The sequence below is a fragment of the Pipistrellus hanaki genome (genome assembly GCF_964339955.1).
Source record: "Pipistrellus hanaki genome assembly, chromosome: 11".
Lineage (NCBI taxonomy): Eukaryota > Metazoa > Chordata > Mammalia > Chiroptera > Vespertilionidae > Pipistrellus > Pipistrellus hanaki.
In genome coordinates, this window is record NC_140513.1 from 14,910,268 (window position 1) to 14,930,665 (window position 20,398).

The 20,398-nt window shown below is 40.4% G+C and overlaps 2 protein-coding genes across 6 annotated transcripts in view; one reads left to right on the forward strand and one right to left on the reverse strand.

The window, feature by feature from the left end:
- SLC31A1 (solute carrier family 31 member 1) overlaps positions 1-19,470 on the reverse strand; it is a 35,189-nt gene extending 15,719 nt beyond the window's left edge. Inside the window, exon 1 of the mRNA XM_084899276.1 lies at positions 19,324-19,470. The gene's annotated coding sequence lies outside the window, so the exon portion shown is untranslated. The remainder of the gene's footprint in view (positions 1-19,323) is intronic.
- Positions 19,471-19,610: 140 nt separating this feature from the next.
- Positions 19,611-20,398, forward strand: part of FKBP15 (FKBP prolyl isomerase family member 15) — a 49,149-nt gene continuing 48,361 nt past the window's right edge. For all 5 annotated transcript variants that reach the window (XM_084899191.1, XM_084899193.1, XM_084899190.1 and 2 more), the window contains exon 1: positions 19,611-19,763. In XM_084899191.1, the coding sequence (XP_084755317.1) occupies positions 19,711-19,763 (53 nt within the window). In that variant the 5' untranslated portion in view covers positions 19,611-19,710. The remainder of the gene's footprint in view (positions 19,764-20,398) is intronic.

The following is a 20,398-nucleotide window of genomic DNA, read 5'->3' on the forward strand; positions in this document are numbered from 1 at the left end:
CTTTTCAATCTGTGCCTATTTCTGTCATCATGCTGATAGAACAGTATTGAGAAATAGCTGGAAAAACAGTTGAATGGAGTTATTTCTCCAAAATGCCTCCTCAATGTCATCAACTGCAGACATTTAATGAGCCAGCTAAGGAGAGAAAGTCTGGCTCTAACAATTAGGCCCGAAAGAGACGGATGAGCCATTTCTTCACCTACATGCAGGCCTCTTGAAATGGAAACCCGAGTGCCCTGTCTCTTATTTGTGGGACATACAAATCTCACTAAGAATTGGAAGGATCTTAGAAGTCATTGCATGGAGCTCCTCAGTAATATACAAATTCTATAATAACTGTTCAAACACCCCTAGGGATTTGTCAGGCTAGTGTGTTGCTCCCTTCCAGAAATATAAGGAAACAAACATTCTCTTTCCAGCCAAGCCAACTATAGGAATCTGAATCTTGCTATTTGATGGTGATGATGTTGACAATAGAACCAGTATTCCAAGCTATTCTGGTATTTGTACTCCAGATACCATTTGCATGTATTTCTCAAGCTGTAATTTTCTTAGGCTATCCTCCCAGAAACTAATTTGTCTGCAAAGAGAAACCTAACCACCTTCACATCTAACTTCTGATACTGATATACTATCTGGCATTTATGTTTCTATCCATTACAGACTTACTTTTCCAACTTTATCTCAATCTAATTCTCTTCACATTCAAATATTTCACTGAAACAGATCTTCCTCAATAAATTTAGTACTTTGACACTTGTATACCTCTTTGACTTGTCATTCCTGTAATTCCTTCCCTCTCCTCCCACACTACTTTGTGTATATGTGCAAATCCTGTTGTTACTTAACATGGATCATGCACTTAAAATGTGTCAGAATAAGATAAAGTTAAAACATGGCCCTTGCTCTTTTGAGTTTACAGTCTGGCTCATTCCTTAAAGCTTGGTTAAAATACTACCTTTTCCATGAGTTTTCCTTAAATTCTTAAAAAAATAAATATATATATTTCAGAGAGGAAGGGAGAGGGAGAGACAGAATCATCAATGATTAGAGAAAATTATTGATTGGCTGCTTCCTGCACACTCCCAACTGGGGATAGAGCCTGAAACCTGGGAATGTGCCTTGACCAGTAAATAAACCATGATTTCTTTCTTGATAGGTGGACCCTCAACCACTGAGCCACACCAACCGGGCTTTGAATTTTTTTTTTTTATTTTTTTTATTTTTTTTTATTTTTATAAATATATTTTTATTGATTTCAGAGAGTAAGGGAGAGAGGTAGAAATATCAGTGCTGAGGATCATTCATTGGCTGCCTCCGGCATGTGCCTGACCGGGACTCAAACCCTAACCTGGTTCATAGGCCAACACTCACCCACTGAGCCACAGCGGCCGGGCCCTGTGGGGGTTTAGGCCCAAGCACTCGGTCAGAGCTGCACAAGTAAGACTAGAGCAGGGATGTGTGACGTTTATTATAAAACCCCCTGGGCTCACCCGAGAGGGTGAACTCCGCCTTCAGCGAGGCCAGGGGAGAACCCTCGAGCAGGCAGCCCACAGCACCCTTGGCTACGGCACCCTCACCCAGGCCAAGCTGCCCCGCCCTGCCCCCACCTGGGCTCTTCACCGGAGCCCGACCTGCACCCACGGGCTGGGTCCCCGGTGATGGGCTCCGGGCTTTGAATTTTTGACAGAAAAAATTTCTCTTTTCTGAATTTCTGTGGCAATCTTCTCTTATAGAAATTTTGAATTAGTTCTTAAAATACAAGATAAAGAATTATATATATAAAGTTCCTGGAGGATAAGTAACAAATTTCTACCTCCTTACTACATTTGGAAGAACACTCAACAAATATTCATTCATTCAAATAAGTATTTAATTCCTATAAAATCCACCAAGGTTTTAATATCTACTTAAAAGAAGCCAGGTGCAAAAAGGCAAGATTCTTACCTTTGTGGAGCTTAATCTAGAGGAGGAAATTCATTAAATATGTAGAGAAGTAAATATGTGTAGGTATATATACACTGTAATTAAATTGTGGTAAGCGATACAAAATAAACACAGTACAGTGGTAAAGAATAACAGTAAAACAACTAATTTGTATGGAGTGGGGCAGGTAAAGAGAGAAAGAAGTCCTAATGAGGTAACATTTAAACAGAAAGATAAATTATTGGAGTTGCGAAGAAGGGCAGGGAGCAGCATCCTAAGGCAAAAATAGAATCAAGCGCATGTAGGGAAGAGAGGCCAATGAGGTTGAAGAGAGAGGCAGAATGAGTATCAATTAAGAAGGCTTCAAAGATCATCTTCAGGAAATTAAATTTTATTCCAAGGGCAACTGGAAGCTATTTACGGGTAATAAGCAGGGAAGTGATACGATTAGCTTATATTTTAACAGAGTACTTTGGCTGCTGTGTAACATAACTGGCTTTATCTGTTTGTCCCTAATAATATTTCCTGCTCCGAGTTTTTCTATGAGGCATTCACAAAAGGGAGGGAGGAGGGGGATTACACAACCATGGGCTGTAATACGTTATTTTGCCAGAATCCAGAAAGACATCTGTTAAAACTTTAGAAGGATTAGGAGAGCCTCCTAACTTCTGGGTCATAAAATGGTTTGAAGGGCAAAACTGAGGAATATTCTACAAGAATTATCCAGTTTTATAAGGGCTCCTAAAGTGACATACTACCCTTTGTAGGTGAGAGTTAAGCTTACAGAATACTGTTAAGAACAAGAGTACGGGGTAAGATGGTATTAAGTCCTGGCTCTGCTAATTTCTAGCTGGATATCCTAGTGACATTTCCTACAAAGACCCATGGAACTTTGGATTGGCAGTACTATTATAAAGGCTGCTAAAAGGGCTGTGCCCAGATTTCAATAGCACTTGGGTAAATGACTCAATTTTGATAGTTGCTCAATAAATAAAAAATATGATGAAAGTAGACTAAGCTTCCTCAGAACATGTACAGCAAACTGTAAGATACACAGCAAATGCTCAATAGATTTGTATTGGATTATACAATCTGTAATATACAGTTTAGTGATATGGTACAGATTGTATATCAATAGTGATAAACAAACCCTACTTTTCATTCATACCTCTCCATATATAAGTAATAAATCCAGACTTTATGTGACTCTTTTTTTAATGCCCTGTTTTAGGGACAGTGAAGAAAGCTAAACTGAATCCAAGATCTAAATTCCGGTCTATCCTACTCCATAACTTTGTATTCTTTTGGATATAACAGTTATATCATGGTTTCTCAGTTCTGGCATTATTGACATTTGGGGCTGAATAATTCTTTGCTGCATTATAGGATGTCTAAAAGTATCCTTGACTATTACTCACTAAATGCCAGTAGCACTATATCAGCTGTAACCACAAAATGTCTGTGGACATAGCCAAAAGTCACCTCACCTCACTGAGAACGACTTTTGATCTCCAAGTCTCTTCCGAAACTCAGGGAAACATGACGATAATATCTGTCTTGTTTTCCTTCATAGTTGTTATATTATCAAATAATATAATGAATGGGAAGAAATACTGAGAGAGAAAAAAGAACATGTGATATATGTAAAAGCATTATTAATACTCTGTAATCATTATTTTCTGTGAGTACCCAATAATGAGACTGAAGAAAATACATCTTGTTTACAGAATGCATTTTAAGGCTTAAGGCTATGTGCAGTCTAATATGCCTTTTTAGGTGGGCATTCAATAGATATTGGTGGCTGAGTGATTCTAAATCTGGGTCCAGTAGTAACTTCATTTACTTTTGTGGCATGTTTTCAGGTTTTGCTACTGAGCTACAACAATGTAATATGTTTCCAATCTGCCTTTACTTGACTGACAGGCCTGGATTAAACAAGAATGACTATTCATTTCACAGATGGAAAACTGAGGTATGGAAGATTAATTGACTAGCTAAAATCATGTAGCAGTCAGTCTAGCAGCACTTTGCAATCAGAATCCAGATTCTAACCAGAGTCCAATGCTCCCTTACTTGTATGGTACTTTCACCCAACCATCTTGCATTCCTGACTCTTAATACAAAGATAGGTATTTGCCTTCTAGGGCAACAACAACAACAAAAACTGAGATAAGGGAACAGAGTTGTAGTTTTGAGAGAAGCTTAGAAAGAAATATACTAGACCTATTTCTATTGGGAAGCACAAGTGGATATTCCCTACATTTGGGTTAGATCAATGTCAAGTTATCCAAGCACCCTGTCAAGTCTACCAGGTATGAGGTCCTTGCCATTAAGTTGTCCAGGAAGAGCTAACTCTAGTTGTTACTTACCTCCAGAGTAGTTGTGTCTTGCAACTTAACTATGTTAAGGCATACAATCTGTGCTAAAACTGTGCCCTTTAGTATGGGCTGCTCCCCCTCAACGTGGCTCTAAGTAGTGAGAATGTACTTCCATATACTAGTAGCTAGAGGGGCAGGCCACATTTCAGGGGAGGGAGCAGGCTCCGCAGCTGTTTCCAAGTTAGCCAGGCCTCTAGCCGCTCTTTTTAAACTGCCCGCATTATTCTTCCTAGAGATAGAGGAGATAAGGAGATAAGGTGCTTACAGTCCCAGGGGGGAAAAAAAAATTCACAAAAGCTTCAACTGCCATTCTGCTACATATTTCCAGTGTCAGAAACAGAACTTTTAAAGAATAATTCATAAAAAATGTAATTATTTATTTTACTCCTTTAAACTACCAGACCACCTCTGATTTTTATTTTATTACATTATTATCTGTGTACATATTTTACCATTGCCCCCCCACCTCCCATACATGCCCTCCTTCCCCAGAGTTTTGTGTCCATTGGTTGTACTTATATGCATGCATACAAGTCCTTTGGTTGATCTCTTATCTCCCCCAGATTATTATGCCTCCATATGAAAGGACTTTCAAATGCTGAATGTTGTCACAGAGAGTCATCTCTCCCAACCATTGATTCAACAGTCTTCCATAATTCTAAGGAAACATGAGTGGGAGCCCACCTTTACCTTTATTATTACTATAGTTTCAAAGAATATAAGACTAGAAATTAGGAAATTTTGATTCTAGCCTATTTCTCCCCAAACATTATGTAACTTAATCTTTATGGTCACAGTTTCCTCAGTAGAGAGATGGAATAATTCATCGTTGGGACCAATTTCAGTTAGAAAAGTTTAGGTGTGTATAATATTTCAGTTAGAAACAAATGCATACTTTTCTTCTTTTAAATATATTTTATTGATTTTTTACAGAGAGGAAGGGAGAGAGCTAGAGAGCTAGAAACATAGATGAGAGAGAAACATCGACCAGCTGCCTCTTGCATACCCCTATTGGGGATGTGCCTGCAACCAAGGTACATGCCCTTGCCCGGAATCGAACCTGGGACCTTTCAGTCCACAGACCAACGCTCTACCACTGAGTCAAACAGGCTTCGGCTACATACTTACCTTTTCTAAATGCATCTGAATATTAGTTGATATGCTGTAGACATTCGAATAGTTCTTTTAAAAATATTTTTATTGACTTGAGAGAGGAAGGTAGAGGGAGAGAGAGATAGAAACATAAATGATGAGAGAGAATAATTGATCGGCTGTCTTCTGCACACACCACACAGGGGATCAAGTCCACAACCCAAGGGGGGGGAGCCCTTGGCCAGGATTGAACCTGGGAGACTTCAGCCCCAGGCCAATGCTCTATTCACTGAGCCAAACCGGCTAGGGCTAGGCAACTCTTAAATCACTCAAAAATTTGAGAACCCCAGATCTGAATTATAGAGATATACAACATAGATATATAGTATTAGGAATTTAAGAATTGAATGTTTAATAAGTGAGAACTTAAAAAAAAAAAAAAGGAAAGAAAAAAAAAAAAGTAAAGATTCAACCAGTATCTAAAATTAAACATTTATTTTGACATTCCAAACGGACACAGAGCTAGCATAGTCTCACTTGAAAGTTTACACACACCACACCTAATAACCAAAGAACCTTCTGGAGAAACACTGAATTGACAATGGCTCATCTATGGGATTTGGGAGAGGTTTTTACACTCCCTGTGTGAGTAAAATCTCTTGAGTTTCAGATGAAGGGGAAATTATATATTTTCTGTAATTTTATTTTTCTAAATTAGTTGTAAAATACAGGAGCTGAACTACCAGAAAAGATAAACCTCAAGTAGGAAATGCAGTGCTTTGTGTGAAGAAACTGTTGGATATTAATTCTTAACATGATTAATAAAATTAAGACTTATTCCCAGTTTAGCACTGTAGGGTCTGTCCTCACAACTCCTGCCTTTCTGAGATTGGGAGTTCACTTTGAGATCCGATATAGGTCACCAAAAACAAAGAAAGACATGAGAAGGAAGCTGTGGGCAGAAAAGGTATTTCCCATTTCTTTTTTATGGCAACTTTCCCAGTATAGAGGGAGCTATACTCATTCTCTAACTGGTAAAACTGTACCTACTGGTTGTGGGCCCTTGGGCAAATAATTTAATATCTCTGCGCCTTAGTTATAAAATCAGGATAATAAAAGAATTGCTTTAAGGATTATTACCAGTTCACTTCGGTAATGGCATGGTGGTTAAGTTAGTTTCCTTTAAAATAGGGATAAAAATAGCACCTAACTCATGACAGTGTGCACCTCCACACACAGCACACAGCCTAGGCACAGTAAGCCCTTGATAATATTTTTGTTACTTTTAAGTAATCTATTGCTCTTTCTAAACTTGGCATAACTATAGTTCCCCAAGTTCTTTGATTTGTCCTTCAGCCATCACTCCACAGCTAACCTTTCTCTCTAACCTCTGCTGTTCCCAATTTGGGAGTTTTGAGGGTGTGCCAGTGAATCCTACCCACTTAACTTCACAGGCAGGACACCCTTCACCTATGTTGTATCAGGCGGTCAGCAATTTGCTTCCAATCTGAATCTATTTTCTTAAAAAAAAAAAAAAAAGTTTCTTTTATCTTTATTGATTTCAGAGAGGAAGGGAGAGATAGAAACATCAATGATGAGAAAGAATCATTGATTGGCTGCCTCTTGCATGCCCCCTACTGGAGACCAAGCCTACAACCCAAGCATGTGCCCTTGACCAGAATCGAACCTGGGACCCTTCAGTCTGCAGGCTGATGCTCTATCCACTGAACCAAACCGGCTAGGGTGATCTGCATCTATTTTCTTTGCAGCGTCTCAAAATTTCAGGCTTCTCTCTCCCTCTTTTCTAATGATAAAAGATGCTTTTTATGGGGGGAGGGTGTTTTCCTACCATGAAGCAGTTCTCCAACACCAACTGGGTATCTACAATTCAATACAGTTCTGACTTTATCTACCTGTAGATAGATCAGATTCTAGAGGTTGAGGGCTCAGACATACAAGACTGCTTGCCCTCCACTTCAGATGCCAATCATAACTCCAGGCTGTTACCCTTGCTTCTGACCAACTGACTATAAATCAGGGGTTCCCATAATCCCCTCTCCTTGGGTTATATTTGCTAGAGAGGCTCACAGAACTCAGAAAACCCATTTACTCACGAGATTGCCAATTCATTAAAATGGATATTAAAGTATACAAATCAATAGATGAAAGAGGAGATATATAGGGTAAGGTCCCCAAAAAGACATAACAAAACACACCTTTACTGCTCTCTTCACTTTGAAAATATCAAAGGTTTTTGAAGCCCTGTGACAGAAATGGGATAAAGACTAATTATATATATAATGATAATTCAAAATAACACACTGCTCTTTATTTTTATATTTCTGTAGTCATTTCATTAGAATTTGGAAAGGAAAAGAGATGTGCTCAAAATGCATAATGAAATGGAAATATAATACATTATATTGTTTTTACCCATCTTATAGTGTCTCTATTTTAGCCTCTTAAGAGTAGGTAAGAGGTAGAATTAGGATTAGAATGTTATGGCTTAGAATTCTACTCCTTAGTTCTAAGCTATAACATGGCATCATGCACCTGGTGGTATTTCTGAAATCATAATAAAGGAAATTCTTTTCATGGTTAGTTTCTAGAAAGTTTATGGGCCTTTTATAAGGTGCCTAAATAACAGGTAGAAAAAAGCCTAGTGACACATCTAGCTTAAGCTACTCAGCAGTATTTTCCTGGGAATCTTACATCGAAGTAAGCTTAGATTTGGAAAGGCGGGACCTCCCTGGCTGAGCTGAATGTTAATTAAATCTTATAATTCTGTCATCTGTAACTATAGAAGTTATAGTCCATCAATGGGCCTGGTTGTCTCATATACCACAGTTTATCAGAGCTATCACACAGAGAGTATATGAGTGCATAAAGTATAGCCTATAGACAAGTTTCTTTATTCTAAAACTAGTGACCTGGTACACAAAATTTGTGTTTGCTTGGGGGGTGGGGAGGAAGGAGTGAGGGGTGTCCCTCAGTCGGGCCTGAACCCTTTCCAATTTGGGACATCCCTCTCGAAATCTGGACCGCTGGTTCCTAACCGCTCACCTGCCTACCTGTCTGATCGCCCCTAACCACTCTGCCCTCTGGCCTGCTTGCCCCCAACTGCCCTCTCCTCCCCCCAACCCCGCTGGCCTGCTCACCCCAACTGCTCCCTGCTAGCCTGCTCCATCCCAACTGCCCCATCCCCCATCAGCTTGATCACCCCAACTGCCCTCCCCTCCTTGTCTGTTGCCCCTAACGATCTCTGCCTTGGCTCTGCCACCATGGCTTTGTCTGGAAGGTCTCCTGGTCAAATTAACATATTACTCTTTTATTAGTATAGATTAAAAAGTCAACACTAATTAAATTTTCTCTTCTACATGTATAGCTTCATTAATTTATAACCTAGAGTTTGTATTAACCTAACATACACTATGATCTTTATGACTTCATACACATAAAATGAGATTTGTGGGGGGAAAAGGATATTTGTTTATTTTTAGTTGCATATTCCTAGGTCATTCCTACCAAGTATGCCTAGCTCTGTAGCTACCACGAGTGTGTAGCTAAATAAACAAGGTTCCAAAATTTTAACTGCAGCACAAGGAATGGCAAAGGGAAGTTATGTGTTAACCATTACTTAAACATACACAAACACACATTCCTCTCCAAGATAATTTACTTGGCCTTTTGCCCCTTCCTGAATCAAATTAGGTGTGCACAGGGGTAGGTGCAAGGTGTGCCATGCATGCTGGCAGGGAAAAGAATATGTCACCTGAGAGAGTGGCAAAGTAGAGGCCAGATTACTCTGACATCAACCCAAACTCAATTCATCAAGTACTTATTAAGTACCTTGTATCCCAAAGTGGGGAATTTGGAATGGAAGAGGATGGAAGTACTGGCTGAAACCTGCTATTTGTAAAACTAATTTCACAAATGGCATAAAGCACAGAGAGAGAAAATGATGGAGGTGAGAAAGGGAAGGAAGGAGGTTAGCAGGTATGGTCAAAAGGGTAGAGGAGATAATATTAATTCTGATCTGCTTATGGCCCCTAGATCCCCAAAAGGTAAGTGATTATTATGACCCATTTCACAATTATCACATCCCCCAAAATAAAAACAACAAAACACAAAAAAAACTAGAAGCCAGTAAGAAACTCATGTAAACAGATAGTTATTAGTTAGCTCTCTGGTTTACTTATCTTTCTATTTTTTAGTCCCTACATGGACTCTAATAATCAGCTAATCTTCTGAATCCTCTATGTCAGCGTTTTTCAACCGCTGTTCCGCGGCACACTAGTGTGCCGCAAGATGTTGCCTGGTGTGCTGTAGGTGCAGACAAGACAAGAATTTTATAATTTTTCACTATTTTGTTTACTTAATATTTCATAATAAAGTAATTATAAAATACTTTCTTTGTGTTTATTTGATTCCTATTCAAGAGAATTACTTTATATATATAGTCAATATAGGCACAGAGTTAAATTTTTTAACATTTTCTAATGGTGGTGTGCCTCGTGATTTTTTTCATGAAACAAGTGTGCCTTTGCCCAAAAAACGGTGAAAAACACTGCTCTATGTGGTGTGAGTACTGGTAAAAGTAGTTGGGAGATAGTCCATTTTTATTTTTTAAAATATATTTTTATTGACTTCAGAGAGGAAGAGAGAGGGAGAGAGATAGAAACATCAATAAGGTGAATCATTGATTGGCTGCCTCCTGCATGTGCCATGATGGAAATTCGAACCATGATCTCCTGGTTTACAGGTAGATGCTCAACCACTGAACCACACCAGCCAGGTGAGATAGTTCTTTTTTGTCCTGAGTTAGCAAACTAGTTCCTGAATAATATCACACTGAACAGCACTAGAAAAATCTATATAGGATCATGATGGAGATGACTTTGTCAAGTTTGCAATTCAATATCATTTTGGTGAGGCTGCCTATACTTGGCCTTTATTTAAGATGTAGTCTCTGAATAACAAGAAATAAAAATTAAGATATTTTTAAGAAAAATATACCTTATCAACTCTTTCACTGTTCACTTGCAATTAAAATTTCATAGAACATCAGAAGTCATTAATTCCCAGTCTGATGCACATGCCCTTTGAACCAGCAATTCCACTTCTAAGTATCTATTGACACATATGTGAAATGTTATGTGAACAAAGTTATTTGTTTCAGGACTATCTGTAAAAGCAAACTAATGAAAATACAACTTAAATGTTCATTGCTAGGGCACTGTGATCATCTATAATAATAAAAGCATAATATGCTGATTAGACTGGAGGACCTTCCGGACGAAGCCAGGACTGCGTGAAGCTGGTGCCAGCAGCCAGGAGAAGGAAGGCCTACTCTTGCATGAATTTAGAGGTGTATCGGGCCTCTAGTATGTCTATAAAATAGGACACCTTGCTATCATAAACAAGAATGAGGAAGCTCTTTATATACTGCTATAGAATGATCTCCAAGGTATATTGTGAGATGAACAAAGAAGGTGCACTGTATGCTATCGTTTGTAAAAAAGAAAAAAGTAAAGGAAAAAAATTACACGCATGTGATTTGTAAACACCTACACTACCTCTGGGGGTAGGGGCACAAGAAAAGTGGCAACAGCCCAGTCAGTGTGGCTCAGTGGTTGAAAGTTGACTCATGAGCATGAAAATCACGATTTGATTCCAGGTCCGGGCACATGCCAGGGTTGCAGGCTCGATTTCCAGGAGGGGGAGTGCAGGAGGCAGCCAATCAATGATTTTCTCTCATCATTGATGCTTCTATCTCTCTCTCCCTCTCCCTTTCTCTTTCTGAAATAAATAAAAACATTTTAATAAAAATAAAAAATAAAGTGACTGGTCAGATGTGGTTTATTTCACTAAACATCCTTGTGTAGCTTTTGAATTCTGAGCCACGTGAATGTAATTCCTATTTTTAAAAATTACATTTTAAGTCCAACTCCTTTATTTCACAGATTGGGAAACTGAGGTGCATGTTATTGAATAATTATATTATATTCTTTAGTCAACTGAACTGTAACATTTGCTTCTCACATAAGGCTTCTGTAACACTAGGCTAAACACTGTCCCCAAATCTCCCATTTCTCCAGAGGTTTTACCAAGAAGCAGCTAAGCAGGAGGGGTTTCTGAGCTTTACATATCCTGTTTTAGCAGCAAATAACATAGAATCTCCTGTTTCTCTTGCCCACTCTCACCTTTCTGTACAAAGAAGATCAAATGTACAACTACATTTTCACAAAAGCTTTAGAAAAGCTTTTATTTGCCTTGTCCGAATAGGACAACTCAAATTTGATACGTCAAACAAACAAACTGAAAAGGCCTTTTAGTTATGCAATGATAGAAGGGCCTAAGTCCAATGGGGAGTATATCTTCCCGCTACTATACTCCATTTCTCCGATACCTTTTGTTGTTGACTAAGCCACATACTGGAATAAAGCAATCACGAGATGAACCCTTTTACACTTCTCTTACTGGATCCTTCAGTAATCTTGACACATTTCCAATGTATTAACCACGAGTGCTTTAGTATGATTTAGGTAAAGTTTTCAGAGTTTTATAAACGGTGTGATAGAGGGGAGAAAACACTGGATTAGGTATCAGAGGCACTGAGCAATAGACACAAGTTTACCGTTATTAGCCATGTGACATTAAACCAATTACCTAAACCCAACAAGTACTATGTAGTTCCTTTATTGCAAAATGGATAAATACCTATCCTGCCGAAACCGGTTTGGCTCAGTGGATAGAGCATCGGCCTGCGGACTGGAAGGTCCCTGGTTCAATTCTGGTCAAGGGCATGTACCTTGGTTGCGGGCACGTCCCCAGTGTGGGGTGTGCAGGAGGCAGCTGATTGATGTTTCTCTCTCATCAATGTTTCTAGCTCTCTATCCTTTTCCCTTTCTCTCTGTAAAAAATCTATAAAATATTAAATAAAAAATAAAATAAAATAAAATAATACCTACCTTGCCAACCTCACAGGTTTGCAAGGATCAAATGTCAAAATAGTTCCTAATCTTCAGGTATAATAAGTATAAAATATAAATGCTAGCTTACTTACTCATTAGATGATAAAATTAATTTCTGAAAAATGCTCAAATCACAAAGAGGGCTCACTTTCATGTCACTTAATGTATACAGCCTCGTATAGTTTGATTTAAAAAATACCAGCTGTCAGATTCATATACAGCTTGACTCTTGAACAACACAGGGGTTAGGAGCACCAATCCCTGTGCAGTCAAAATCCACTTATAACTTCTGTTTCCCGCCAAATATTAGTTGTTCCTAAATATCTGCAAGGAATTGATTTCAAGAACCCCTGGGATACCAAAATCCATGGACATTCAAGACTCTTATATAAAACTAGAGGTCCGATGCACGAAATTCATGCAAGAGTAGGCCTTCACAGCCGCAGCCGCAGCTCCGATCCCACAGCTGCTGCTCCGGCTTTGTCAGGAAGGTCGAAGCATATTACACTTTCATTATTATGGATGGTGTAAAATAACACAGAGTCAGCCCTTCGCATCTGGGAAAATACTGTTTTTGACCAGTTGGTTGAATTCAGGGATGCTAAACCTGGAGGATACAGAGGGCTGACCATATATTTAATGGAGAAAAAAAAAAAATCCACATGTAAGGGGACCCATGCAGTTCCAAGCCATGCTGTTCAAGGGGCAACCATTTTGGCAAAGCATTGCTTTAACTGCTTTCTTGTTCTAATCAAAGGCAGGCAAAGGTACCCTTTCCTTAAACATTTCTCTTTTTTTTTTAAGATTTTATAACTGATTTTTAGAGAGAGAGGAAGAGGGAGAGAGAAACTTTGATGTGAGAGTGAAACATGGACTGGCCTCCTCTTGCATGCCCGGATCGAGCCACAATCTGGGTATGTGCCATGACTGGAAATAAAACTGGCAACCTTTCTGTGCACGGGATGATACTCAACCCACTGAGCAACACTGGCTAGGGCAAACTTTTCTTTAGTTATATAGAATTTCAACTACTTAGATCACAGTGTTGTTGGTTTGCCTGTGAAAAATACTGGGAATTAACTGTGTGAGGCAGAAACTAGAAACTATTTTAACTGTTTCTTTTTTACTTCTCTCTTCCTTTAATTAATAAAGGATGATTTCATGAAAATGCATAGAGAATGTAAATGAGAATGAGAAAAGTTGAAGCTGCATTGTGTGGTGGAAAAGCACAGGGCTAGGAATAGAAGACCTGAGCTCTAGATCTGGCTCTTGGGGCTTATTATTTGCATGACCCCAAGGAACTGAGTTTCTTCATTCATTCAAATTTATGTGTACCTATTGAATAAATGTATTATGATCAACCCCAATCCTTAATACTAAACTCAGTCTTGCCTGGCCGGCATAACTCTGTAGTTGAGCGCTGACCTATGAACCAGGAGATGACGGTTCGGTTCCTGGTTCAGGGAATATGCCTGGGTTGCGATTTTGATCCCCAGTGTGGGGCATGCAGGATGTTTCTATTTCTCTCTCCCTCTTCCTTCCACTCTAAAAACAATAAAAAGTATATATTTAAAAAAATAAAGTCTGGTGGAGGAGAGATACATACAAATAAAAGACAATATAAGATGTACTAAGGTACAAATTCTGCACAGGGTTGCATGGGAGCTGATAAAAAAAAAAAAACCCATCTGGAAAGGGAAGAGAAAGGAATGGGGTACATAACTGAAGGTACACAGTTAGCAGCATTCCTCTGCCCTTCATTTCATAATTGAACCACTATGTTCTAGGTGAACAATTCCATTATTTATTTAGGGAAAGACTCAACCTGGCTAAAAAAGCTCCTCTAATATTTCACTGGCTACTAGAGTTTTGCTCTCTTTATGAGTTCCCTTTATGAAATGATTTCTCTTTATGAAATCATTCCTCATGTTTCCTTTTGCAATGCATGCTTCCATCTCATTATGCTGTATTGCATAATGTCCTCAGCCTACAAAAGCAGGTTGTATACAAAAGCCTAAGGCCTTTGTGTAAAGGAAAAGAGGTAGGGTGGACCCTTCTCAACCTTTTCCTTCTCTGCAGGGCTTTGCATTCCTAAGGATGGGCCCCTCCTCTGCTTGGGGATGTTACCTAAATTATAAACTATTACTCAAAGCAGTGGAACTTCAAAAGCATTTCCTTCCCTGTCTCTTCTATAAGATTTCTCTTGGCATAAACCGCTAATTTTAATGTATTAAGTATCACTCTTGACAAGTTCTCACACTTAGTCACAAAGTACAGAAAACTTTTGATTTTTAAATGGGTTTATTATGCTAAAAGCTGCTTGTGGGAATGGAGGCATTAGCAACCTGCCCTCTTTCAGCCCTTCTATTTCCCCAGTTATGCCTGGCCTGCCAACTTTGATGGCAGTTACCTTGATGCCACCTGGCCACTGACTTATTTGCCATCTCCCACTACTTGAAGTCATTTTGTCACTGTAAACACTGGCTTTTCCAGTGATAATCATATCATCCTTTTCTCTTGTGTAGCAGTTCCGGTGAGGAAGGTACAAAGAGGAATCAACAGCAGAAACAAAGTGGAACAAGAGAGGAACACACTTAAGGATTAGAGGACTCTTAAGAGTATGATATAAATTGTTACTTTTAGAGCAGTCATTGAATTTTATTCACAGTCAGCCTAGAACCTTTATTTTTCTCAATTAAAAATTGATCTATGATCCAACCCACCCCCCAAAACTGGATTGAGGTTTTTAACAGATCAATACTAGTGTCCCAAATAGTGTTTACCATGTCTTATCTCATTCAATTCCACATTCTAAGGATTATTAGAAAAACGAAGTAGTTACTCACATGGAGTGGGAAAACTTTCACTTTTTACTTCATAAACTCCTAAGCCATTTGAATTTTTTTTTACATCACTATGTCATTTAGAATAAAAAAATTCCATTTCCTACTGAGCTAAGTATAAACTTGTCACCTTGGCCCTCAAGGTATTGACAAATATGGTCCTGGTCTCCTTTTCAATTTTATTTTATTTAATTTTTTAATATTTTTTTTAATTTATTGATTTTTTTACAGAGAGGAAGAGAGAGGGATACAGAGTTAGAAACATCAATGTGAGAGAATCATCTATCAGCTGCCTCTTGCACAACCCCTACTGGGGAGTGCCTGCAACCAAGGTACATGCCCTTGACCAGAATCGAACCTGGGACCTTTCAGTCCGCAGGCCGACGCTCTATCCACTGAGCCAAACCGGTTTCGGCTCCTTTTCAATTTTAATCCCTTACTTCCCTAAGTGTACTGTTGTCTTATATACTCTTAGCAAACTATCCCACAGAACTCTTTAACCACTTAACTGATAACACACTAGCAAAGCTATTCTCCAATATCATGGGAGCAACACTTCAGTTCTCCCTCTCAGTGAAATAGTGTGCTAATAAAAGGTATCAGTTGTGTTTGTTCAAAAACAACTTATGCCAGTCTGCTAATTATTGTAAATATATAATTTAATGAAGTATTGTGTAAAGCAATGAAGTATAGATGAGAAGAGAAAAACAACAGCAGCAGCTAAAATTAATTGAGTAGTTACTACCTGCCAATAAGTGCACTGTTCTAAGTGCTTATGTATTAACTCAGATAATCTTCAAAGGAACCCTAAGCACTAGATACTATTATTGTCCCTGTTTTGAAAGGAGGAAACTGAGCAACCTTCCCAAGACCTATACAACTAATAAATGGCACATAATTTGGCCCCAGAGCTTAAGAATCTAGTAGTAATTGTTTCTATGAAAACCAAGTTGAAAGCTTTGGAAAGACTAGGTGAAGATGATACACACAACCACTCAACTTTACTTGTATGTGAAAGTAGCCATAGATAATATGTAAAGAAATGAGCCTGGCTGTGTTCCAATAAAACTTTATTTACAGAAACAGGCAGCAGGCTAGGATAAGATTTGGCCCTCACACTGTAATTTGCAGATCCCTGAACCTACATTCCAAGAAAAGGCTTATGTTAAAAGAATGGCAAAATATGTTTATGTTTTAAGTTAAGTAAAATGTTTAAAGTGTGTGTGTAACTAATATCTGTATGATTCCCTGCTTTAACTTACTTTTTCAGTTAACTAACTACTGACCCTAATTGCATCAGATAAGAAGGCAATTCTTAACTTATAAGACATTTTTGCCTACTTTCCTGCCTTTTTGCTTTTGCCAAAGCCACCCCTTCAATCTTGGAAGTACTATTTTCTCACTTCCACTTGGAATCCCACTCAACTTCAAGCCCATTATCTAAACCTACACCCTCCTCCAAACTAGACATGATCATTTCTTCCTTTGAGATTCAATGATTAATTTCTACCTATGGGACTTAGTTTATGTCTTCTATTATGGCTATTTGTATACTTCCACTATCCCCACTACTCAACTATTAGTGACTAACTCATTTTCCTATCTTAGGCAATATCCAGCACATAGCAGGTTTTCAGATAATATTTCCTGAATTGAGTTCTAACGTTCTTTTGTTTTTAGTGACTGGACAGAAAGAACATGCACAATACCAAACCCTCAAACCTATATTCAATTCAGATACCTATTACCACACCTATGACTTAACTTTGTTGTAACTTTAAACTATTAATTTTAAAATGCATTCACCAGTACATATTAGTATGGGTGTAGCTGTATATAAAAATTGTCATCTCCGTAGTAGCAACATTTCTGGTTTTGAAAGTAATTGTTAAAACTGCTGCTTCCTGGCTAATCTTTAAGGGGTCGACATATTTTACAAAACATGTAAAAGCTGTATGCAAACAAAATTCTTAATTCAAACTTGAGATCAAGAGTGTGCCTTAGCTCACCTTTGCAGTTCTTAACGGATGTCTGGATCTAAACCACTCCTTTTATTTACAAAGTGCTTAGGGAGCATGGCCCAAGCACAGAGTGAGTTAGAAAGGCTTGGGGTAGGAATGCAAGTTTCCCGATTCCTAGTTTAATATTCTAATTCAGAATATTAAAGTATGTAAATTAGAATGTTAAGAGAATGGCAAAATATGTTTATGTGCACCCAACCCTGAAGTTCAGACTACGGAAGCCTCACCACTATCTTCCATTTCCTTATACTGCCAATCAGAACCAGCTATTGTTTTCCCAGTGACCTGGGACAGGCATTTGTGTGGTGTTCCAATCACCAAAAAGGATGGTCCAGATTTTAGGATTCCTACCAATCTAAAAACACCCCACTCAAGAATGCTCGATAAACAGATGATCCCTCAGTGTTTTTTAAAAGCATTATGCAGATGTTTTAGTGTTAAAATAACAATGACCAGCACTGAAGAGAGGGGTTAAACTGCCTATGTTACTTAGGCAGTTCATTCTCTTATTTTCTGAGAAGTAAGCAACTTCACATTCTAAACAGAGCTACTGCAAAACAGAGTTCCTGTTCTAGTGCTTAGATACCAGTTGCATCACTGCTTTAACCATCTTAAGCCGTAAAGTAAACACAGGAAGTAGACAACAGCCCTATCCTTAGTTCAACAGAGTAATTAATACTTTACCAACAAAAATTAGAGTTCCATATAATATTTCTAGCTACCGTATTCCCCTCCCCCCCAACTTTAAACAATAGTCAAATCACCTTTAACTAACAAAAGACCAAGCAACCCTGACAGTTCACAGATAGTACAGCATTTTTATTTTTTTCTGGAAGCTACCTATGAAAGGCAAGAGCCATGGCTGGGCTCTCTGGGTCCCATGGGGAAAAAAGACCCTAAGAGAGTAAATTAAGGAATAAGGGAGCAAGGATAAATTCCATTACTTAACCTAACAAAGAATTAATGAGAATTCATTATGGGCAAGAAAGCATTCGTGCTCTGTTGACACAAGGAGACATCAAGATGAATAAAAAACGATCCCTGTCCTTGAGAAGCTTACAATTTAGCAGTACACGGATTATAACAAAAAGCATAACAAGGGAAGTGCCAAGAGGTTCTCGGTTCTCAGGGAGGGAAATGCCAATCACTTCACTTCAATTTCATGCTAACAGATTAAAGCATCCAGGTAGGGGACACCTGTTGTATTCATCTGACTGAAAGAAGCTGGAGTGCAATTCCAGCGAGATCTACGGAAATGGACGCTTCAGTGGGACATTACTTGCTTTATCCACCCCTTGGCTAAGGAAGGCCTATCTACAAGTTGTTCCAAAGAAATATTAACCAAAGAAATATAAGAAACAGAGAGGGTGGGAACTGGGGGCAGAGAAGTCGGCATGGACTGATGCAGCCTTAAGTCTGTGACAAGGAAGACTGAGCAAAAACCCAGGCGGCCGGAGCAGATTTTGAGCTTCTAACGTTTCCTCCTGTCCACTCACCTGCACAGGCGGACTCTAGAGAGGGGACCTTTCCCAAGAGGTAGGCACAGGCCAGCAATAAGCACTCCGGGAGGGCGCACAGTGCTGAAGGGCTGATAAGGTACTTGCATCAGCTCCTTAGCTCCTGCATCCAGAGGCCAGGGATCCAGCCCCAGCCTGCCCTTTACTCTGGGTGACCTCGGACTAGTCGAGTACTTAGTTCCTTCTTTTCCCTACCTGTACATTCTGGGTTGATGAGAATGGGACGGAATTCGGTGACCTCTGGGGTCTAAAAGCTTCTTGCCAGCCGGCACACAGAAGCACTGGAAAAATGGTCCGTCGAATAAACAGCGAGGTCAGCCACGGGGTACAAAAGGTAGGGGCGCCAGGCCCGTTTTGTAGAAGGGGAAACTGAGGCACCGAACATCTTGCCTCAAGGTCACTCCAGCTAAGTCACTGCTGGTGCCCGGCCGAAAGCGGAGACCTCCAGACTGCCGATCCCGGGCCCTTTTTCTTTCGCCCGAGCAGAGCAAACTGGCGCGGAGAGTGCAGGTCCCCGAGGGGAAAGGGCTGCGCTCGTGCCAAGGCGGAGAGAGGGGCGAAGCAGGCCTTACCTTCCCAGATCGAGTCCCGCCACCGGCGCCTCCCTTTCAGAACCTTTACCAGTCGTCCCCTCACGACTCCTCATCAACCCCCGCCACTAGTGACCGGCTCGACGTGTCCCCGATCGCCACCGAGGCCGCCAATCCCCGCCCCCGCCCCGCCCCCTGCCTCATTGGCCAATCCCTGCGCAGGACGCCGGCAAGTCGTAGCCTCGGGAAGCTGGAGAAGCCTGACGTCACGCAGCGCGCGCGCCTCCCGGGTCCTCCCACGAGTCTTTTGCCCCGCCTCCTCCGTCAGGCCGTAAAGCAGCACGCCTCCGCGGCCTTTCACGACGTCGGCGGCTAAAGGCCTTGGAAACGCTCCGGCTTCCTCCCGGCAGCCGGGCGAAAGCCAGCGCGATGTTCGGTGCGGGCGACGAAGACGACACCGACTTCCTCTCGCCTAGCGGCGGGTGAGTGTGAGTGATTAGTGAAGCGTGGAGCCGAAGGCGTGGCTGAGGAAGCCGGGCCCGTGGTTGGAGGGGTCGCTCTCTTTTCAGACCTCTTCCCAACTTCCGGGTCCAGACCCGCGCCCCATGCCGGTGCTCGGCTGACAGGTCTTAGAATTCCGGCAGAGCTCGAAACCGCTGAGTCTGTCCCCCTGCATTCTGGGCCTGCCGTCTCCCCACGACACGCAGTGTGACTCTGGGGTTCGCCTTTTGCTTTCTGGGTCACAGCTTCTCCTGTGAAACGCGGGCGATTGCTGATGAGACTGCCTGCCTGCCTCGAGAGTTTTTATAGGAGTCAGCTTGGGGCCAATATGAGACTTTCTCTTCTGGGGCGGGGAGACACGGTGGTGATACTTAAGAATTAGCCTTGGTGAGTCAGCTTCAGCATCCTTCAAGGATGTCCCCTTTTTGGGTACTTGCTCTTTTCCCACCACCCCAGTCAGAAAAAAAAATTGCTTTCTCTAACTTATTCCCACAGCTAGGCGTGATTATTATCTCTGTTCTTGCACACCGAACCTACTGGATTATGAGTCCTGACAGGACAGAGATCTGTAGGGAGCCCTGTGCTCAGAACAGGACATAGTGAGTGCTCAGGAAGT